Source organism: Nicotiana tomentosiformis, chromosome 6 (assembly GCF_000390325.3).
Source record: "Nicotiana tomentosiformis chromosome 6, ASM39032v3, whole genome shotgun sequence".
NCBI lineage: Eukaryota > Viridiplantae > Streptophyta > Magnoliopsida > Solanales > Solanaceae > Nicotiana > Nicotiana tomentosiformis.
The window spans coordinates 32,058,826-32,066,615 of record NC_090817.1 but is presented as its reverse complement, the minus strand read 5'-3'; the positions used below and the strand labels follow the sequence as shown (position 1 = coordinate 32,066,615).

Genomic DNA, 7,790 nt, shown 5'->3' with positions numbered 1-7,790 from the left:
AGAATTCTCCAGCATTATCAAAGCGAATAGCCTTTATAGGATAATCTGGGGATTGTGCCCTTAATCGAATTATTTGGGCTAATAACTTTGCAAACGCCAGGTTGCGAGATGATAGTAGGCACACATGAGACCATCTTGAAGATGCATCTATTAGGACCATAAAATATTTAAACAGCTCATTTGGTGGGTGAATAGGTCAACATATATCCCCATGTATACGTTCTAAAAAGGCAGGGGACTCAATGCCAACCTTCATTGGTGATGGTCTAGTGATCATTTTGCCTTGATAACAAACATCACAAGAAAATTCATCATTTGTAAGAATCTTCAGGTTCTTTAATGGATGCCCACTCGAATTTTCAGTAATTCGTCTCATCATTATTGATCCAGGATGGCCCAAACGGCCATGCCAAAGCACAAAAGTATTTGAATCAGTAAACTTCCGGTTTACGATAGAGTCTGCTTCAACTGTACTAATCTTTGAATAGTATAAGCCAGAAGATAAGGTTGGTAACTTTTCTACAATGCATTTCTGGCCAGAAATATTCTTTGTAATACAAAGATATTCCACGTTCATTTCATCTATTATCTCAACATGATATCCATTTCGGCGGATATCTATAAAACTCAACAAGTTTCTTCGGGACTTGGAGGAGAACAATGCATTGTCGATAATAAGTTTTTGTTCCCTTAGACAAAAATACGGTAGCTCTTCCGGAGCCTTCAATCAAACTTATATTACCAGAAATTGTAGAAACATTTGCTTTTTCCTTATACAAATAAGAAAAGTATTTCTGATCTTTGAATATGGCATGAGTTGTTCCACTATCAATTACACAAATTTCTTCGTGATTGGTCTTTGATCCAAACATAATTTGAGGATTATCCATATTCTTCAAAATGACATAAACAAAATAAATATGATAGTAAACATCATTTTCAAAGCATAACTTTTATTTATGTACAATAATTACATAACCATACTATCTACTACAAACAAAAAAAATTAAAATATTTATATTTCTACAGATTCACTACCGATCACATGACTTGTTTCTCCTTCCGGGAGTGCAAAATAATCAGCTACATCCAAATGCATGAAGTCTAAATTATCTTCAGAAATAAAATTTGCTTCAGCATTTTTCTCTGTCTTCTTTAGGGAGGCTTGATACAGCTTTACTAGGTGCTTTGGCATACGACATGTACGTGACCAATGCCCTTTTCCTCCACATCTATAGCATGCATTTTCTGGCTTTGCTGCTTACACCGCTTCATGCTTTTGTTCCTTCCTTTTCCACTGCTGGTGGTAAGTAGGGTTCTTTGGTGCATTGTTATTACCACGATTAGAGTTTCCTCCCCGACCACGGCCATGACCACGACTGGGGCCACGTCCTCTTCCACGCTTAGCTTGTTGGAAGTTCGTCTCATTCACTTCATGGAATGGACAAGAACCAATAGGTCGGCTTTCATGGTTTTTCATTAATAGCCCATTATGTTGCTCGGCTACAAGAAGATATAGGATAAGTTCAGAATACTTTTTGAATCCCATCTCTCGATATTGCTGCTGCAGGAGCATATTCAAGGCATGAAAAGTGGTGAAAGTTTTTTCCAACATATCATGATCAGTAATATTATCACCACATAGTTTCAATTGAAAAATAATTCTGAATATAGCAGAATTATACTCACTGATAGATTTAAAATCTTGTAGCCTTAGATGAGTCCAATCATAACGTGCCTGTGAAAGAACGACCATCTTCAGGTGGTCATATCTATCTTTCAAATTATTCTACAGTATGCCTGGATCTTTAACAGTAAGATATTCCATTTTCAGGCCATCATCAAGGTGATGACGTATGAATATCATTGCTTTGGCACAGTCTTGGTTTGATGCCTGATTTTTATCTTTGATGGTGTCTGCCAGACCCATCGCATCAAGATGAATTTCGGCATCAAGCACCCAAGACATGCAGCTTTTTTCCGATATATTCAGGGCTACAAACTCAAGTTTAGAAAGATTTGACATTATTTAGAAAAAGAAAGTTCGTACCTCTGATACTTTCAAAGTATTTTCTCGAGATGGCAGAGTCTCGTGCTGATAACGTATTATAAAGTAAAGACAAGTATAGAGAGAAACTGATATATTATTCAAACTTCAAACTTATGTACATAATGAACTGAAAACCCCTCTATTTATAGAAGAAAGGAAGTTGTTGTGTAAGCTGCTAATCTAAGCTGTTGTGCCAGATATAGATAATCTTATACCATGAGTAATATTTATCCATAACGGAGTATCGAAAGTATAAGCTTTTTCAGGAGCTTATTTCCAATAGAGTAGTAAATAGATAAACATATTTATAGCGGAGTCTCATATGAAGCTTATTTACAACGTAATACTAAATGAACATAATACATAATATAATACTATTTATAACACGAGCGTCTTTCTTCTTTCTTTCTTATTTTCTTTTCCTCTCTCTTTGCTCACATTCCAAAGGTAAAAATATTTATTAATGCCCTGTTAAAAGCAATCCCTCCTCTCCCCGCACTCTAATTCTGCAGAACAGTAAATTAATTCTCCTAATTATCTTCTCTTATTCTTCCTCTCCCTCTTTGCTAATTAACAAAGTCTAGGGTTTAAAAATTCAGTACGAAGTACTACTTGCTTATCTCCATTTCTTGAGTCCTCCCTCTTCTCGCAGTGGTACAAATCGAGGTATGGTCTTTTCTTTTCTTTTCTTCTTTTTTTTTTTTTTAAAATTTGGGTCTATTTAACTTCCATGTTCTTACTATTTAGTAGTTTGCTTAAGTCATTATGTGCTTTAGTTTCGATTTTTTTTTTCGGTTGAAACCGTTAGATTTTATTTTAAATTGCTTTAACTATTGAACTTTCTATTTTTATTGTATTTTGCTTGTTTTGACATTCAGCATAAAAGCTAACGGTAGTGATTGTAGCTTGATGTACATACACCAGTAAACTAGAATCATGTGTTTAGCTACTTATTTTCTTGTACACCGTAGCTAAAAGAACAGATCTTTTTCAGCATTTCATAAGTAGTTATGCTGCTTCTGAAAGAACAGACCTTTCTTTCAAGATCAACAGAATCACCGAAAGATGATAGAGAAGTACTATTTTCACTCTTCACAGTGATGAAAGCTCAGATTAAGTGTGTTTTTCCTGGTTTGTAGAGAAATTCTTAGTTTTAGGATCTGATCCCAGGACTTTGGATAATATGGGGTATGTGGATAGGGTGCATGTTACCCTGCTACTGACAAAGAGCTTAGTATTTATGTGGGAGTAGGTTATTTGTGTGGGAGCTTAGTATACTCCCTCAAGGTTTGAACATGTGGGCTAGCTGGGGTTGGGCAGGTTAATTTACAGGGGATTTCATGGTTATTAAAAAAGATTATAACTTCTATTCATTAAAAAAAAAAAAAAAAAGCAAAAAACTTTTGGGAACTAATGCAAACAATGAAAAAAAATAAAGCTATTGGAGACTCAACATTATACATTTTATAAGTCCAATGTTATGAGTGAAGAAGAGCTTTTATTGGTCTTCCCTAGTAAGTCCAGGTTTGCCGTATGCTTACTGTGCCTTGTCTTATAAAATTCAGATGAGGAGTTTTCGGATGAGTTCATATAATAATGTAAGTGAAAGCTCTCAAGTAAGTTTGCTTTCACTACACTTGTAAAATGCTTATAATAGTTTAATTCTAGGTATTCAGCTCCACTTGTGAATCAGTAGGTGTACCTTGCTATAATTCATCAGAAAAGCATATATCGGAAACAACCTCTCTGCCTTTTTAAAGGTAGGGGTAAGGTCTCGTACATACTACCCTCCCCCGACGCCACTTGTGGGATTACACTGGGTTTGTTGTTGGTGTTGTTGCATCCGAAAAGCATATAAAAAGTTAAGAATTGGCAAAAGTGGTGTCTGTATTTTCTGCGCAAATCATGTCATAGTAAGCTTTCCATCAACAAACTTATTATTCATCTCTTCTGCTTTAGAAGAGATTATTATTTTAGTGTCTTGTTAGACCTCTTACTTGATGGTTTAGGACCGCATGCATATTTGGCTCATCCTTTTGCATTGGAGAGGACACTTATTTTTTTATTCTTCCTAAAAAATACAGGCACCATCATTGAAACTTGAAAGATGGCCTGGCTGTCATCTTCTATTTTTCTTGCTTGTTGGTTCAAGAACCTCGGGTGTACCATTTTCCTTTTGCATTATTTGATAATTTATTTCCACGGCTTAGGCCTTATGGGATGTCAATCGTGTATTTTGCTGTTCATCATTGGATTTAGATTAAGAAGTATTTTCCAATATTAATTTGCTTCAATAATCATAATCCAAATTCCATATTCGTATGCAAATGCTATATATCCCTATTGATGAATAGTGAATCTGATTAAACATATTATGGAAAGAACACCTTGTGGTACACTCCATACAATCGGTTGCCATTTGAATATCCCAATAGTTCCTACAGGCTACAGCTTCATGAGGATCAAGCTACACAATAAAACCATGCTTGTCAACTTGTATAAGGAAAAGCCGCTTGAGCTTGTGCAGAAGTGATTTTCTCTTTACATTCGGCATATCCAATTCTTTTCTTGATTGATCGCTTATCACATTTGTTCATATCTATTGCTCATTATAGTTATGTTATCCCCCCTAGCAAGTTAGTCTCACACGTACCTAATTCTCCTGATTAGGAAAGGTTTGTTTCACTAGGCAGCATTATGAGGTGTCTTGAATCTTTTTTGGTGTGTCTTGAATTACACATCTCAAAATGTTCTCAGCTCTGAGCTGGATAAAGTAGTTGGGTCTGCATTCAGGCTGCATTCATTTGTTGCTCCAGGTGGATAAGGATTCAGATATGCTTCCTTGCAGTAGAATTTTCTATTTTTTTAAATTGTTTTGCCTCTTTTTGCAATCGTTATTTGTACTACTCTGCCTTATGGCACTATAAGAAAACTGATGGGAGATAGTCCTTCTCAAAAAAAAAAAAAAAAAAAAACTCATGGAGATAGGACAATAATTTCCTGCCAGACAACTTTGTTACTTTCTGTTCAAGCAATAACCCACTATAAAAAACAAAACTTTGCAAGGGAAAAAAGGGAGGTGGTGGGAGTGGAAGACAGAAAGAGGCAGTGTGTGAGGGAGAACTGACTCGTCTACTCTATGTGGTGAAAGTGTCATTTTGGTATATGTGACTAACCACTGTATGAGAATGAGAGTTGCGGTATTTCTCAATAAATGGAGTGGTGTTTGAGGTGTTGCATATATTCTTATCTTGTGAAGAAAGGATATAACTGTTCCACAAATTTGAATGATTAGATAAATCTGTTGGATGTTTAGTGACACTCTGATAGTAGGTGTATTGTTTCGCCCACAACTCCCCAGAATTCCTTTTACCCAAATCAACTGAGTCCTACTTAGCCTGGGTAAGCTAGGATTATATTGACCATAAAGCTATAAATTGTTGTCTCTCCTTGTAAACTTAATCTTCTATTCATACGCTTTAGAGAATTGTGATATTAGGCTTATTTCAAGATGTTGGTGCCAATATTATTATCTTTTTAATGTTCTAAACATGTTTCTTTTCCAATCGCTCTTTTTGGGGGACTCTTCTACACATGTTTACATGTAAAAAAAGCTTAACTCCAATTTCTTCTTTGTGCCAGTTAACTATTACAGCCATAGTTTTAACTTATCATTTTTGGAACACTTTACCGACCTGCTTTTGCTCAACTTTAGCTTGGAATCATGCAGTTCCTTGTGTATTGTGTCCTCCTTCCGAATGAATTGTTCACCTTTTTTCCCCAAGTGGTTCCGTATTGAAAAGAAGGGATACTTTAGGTCATTTTAATCTTGCCAAGTCAGTCGGATGTCACATCTTTAATCTTAATAATTATTCCGAGTCAAAATAAGAAGCTGATCTTTTCCAGGAAGGTACTACACAAGACTCTACCAGGAAGGAATTCAGATACTCAGTGGCATTTTCTGAAATGAGTGAAGCTATTCAAGGGAACAGCTCCTATACCGCAGTAACTCTTCCTGTGAAGAGAGGGCGGGGTCGCCCGCGCAAGGATCACAACCTAAAGCGTGTAAAAACTGTTCAATTTCCACCAGGGTTTGAACAAGTAAAAGGAAACCAACCCCGGCAAGTAGATACAGTTAATGTTGCAAATGATGGGATGATAGGTCGGGCCGTTACAGGTGTCGTTGAAGCTGCATTTGATGCTGGTTATTTGCTCAGTGTTCGGATTGGCGACTCCAATACAAATTTCAGGGGTGTTGTCTTTAGGCCAGGGCATTTTGATCCTGTCACAGCAGAAAATGACGTAGCACCACATGTTCAGATGATAAAGAGGAATGAAATTCATCTACCCATTAGAAACCAAGTTCAGGTACATGGCCATGATCGGTCTTTAAAGAGCGCTCAGCTGACTGTATTACCTCCAACAACAGCTCCTTTTGTCCCTTCAGTGGGTGCCCGCGGCGCAGTTGTTCCTGTTGTCCTTCAACCTGTCAATCCGACCAATGGATTGCCACCTACTATGCAAGCTCCTCCAACTTCATCCCAAGCTGCTTATATGGGAGCTCTGACGGAGAGAGGTGTGCAGAATGTTGCGCCTTTGGCTACGCTTCCACCTGATGGATCACAAACCACTAGTAAGGTAACTCAAGTCAGCATCCAAGAAGCAATGGTGACTGGGCATAATGGAGATGGTTCCTTTGGCGAGGGAGCAACATTGGTGCAACAGAAAGAGGTTAAGCCAATTGTATCAAACAACATAGGTAAACCTGTTGAAGTGACCAAGGGGATTCAAGGTTCTCCTTTATCACCAGATACGATCACTAAAGGTTATGAGGCCTCTCGTAAGTTGTCAGCAGCAGGAAACTTGAGTGTTGTCCCTGAACGAGACATTGGTGACATGAATGAGCTTCCCTCGATGGAACCAAGTGACGTGGTAAATTCCCCTCTTCCTACCCAGGCTACATCTGTTCCAAAACCATTGATGAGTTATGGGATTGGCAGGATGACAGAGCTTTTACAGGTAAAATAGAATAACTTGCACTGTTCGTTTTAAATTCTGGAATATTGTACGTAAATCCTGAAAGAATTTCCTGATTGAAGGCAGTGCAGGAAAATATGATGGAGAACCAGGAGCTTCGTGCTGGGGGATCAGCCATTGGCCTTGGCGAAAAGTTTGTTAGAACGCCAAGTTCAAGAACTGATGGTAACAATGAATCAAGTGTTCAGTAAGGGAGACGACCCTGAATCTAATCTCTGATATCACAGATCCCCTAGCCAGATCGACCTTTATAGCACATACAGATATGATGTAGTTCAACTGCTTCTGAAGTTGTACCTCATCTCCGTGGAATAACACATTTTGGGCGCAAAAAAGGCCAAAATTTGGGAAGTGTTGGCAGTTGAGAAAGCGGCTTGGCTAGCATGTTTAGGTCCTGCTGTAGTTATTTTGTTAATTCGTTTAGACAAATTTTAGATTTTCTTTAGGTGGTATGATGAACAAATTGTCTTAAATGCTAACTTTTTTCATGTTTGAGAACAGGCACTCCCAGCCCACATTTTGTTTGACCAAAAAAAATGTGTAGGATCAGAGAGGAAGATGGCCTTTCAATTTTATGTCAATTCTTTCCAAGGGTAGAAACTTACCATGGAACCCAGAAGCACATTTTGGAACTGTGTTCCCTTCTAAATATACTTATCTATTTAATGAATTTCTTAATACAAATAATGGATCTAGGCAAAAG

General features: G+C 37.4%; 1 protein-coding gene across 3 annotated transcripts; it reads left to right on the top strand.

Moving 5' to 3' along the window:
- The first annotated feature begins 2,470 nt into the window (after nucleotides 1-2,470).
- On the top strand, nucleotides 2,471-7,757 carry LOC104095031 (protein METABOLIC NETWORK MODULATOR 1-like). Of its 3 annotated transcripts, none has more exons than XM_009601071.4 (3): nucleotides 2,471-2,716; nucleotides 5,957-7,069; nucleotides 7,159-7,757. In XM_009601071.4, the coding sequence occupies exons 2-3, from the start codon at nucleotides 6,017-6,019 to the stop codon at nucleotides 7,276-7,278; spliced, it is 1,173 nt and encodes a 390-aa protein (XP_009599366.1). In that variant the 5' UTR covers nucleotides 2,471-2,716; nucleotides 5,957-6,016; the 3' UTR covers nucleotides 7,279-7,757. The 3 variants fall into 3 exon arrangements, with proteins under 3 accessions (XP_009599366.1, XP_009599368.1, XP_009599365.1); XM_009601073.4 differs by having other exon boundaries at nucleotides 7,154-7,757; XM_009601070.4 differs by having other exon boundaries at nucleotides 2,472-2,716; nucleotides 7,150-7,757.
- The last annotated feature ends 33 nt before the right edge of the window (nucleotides 7,758-7,790 follow it).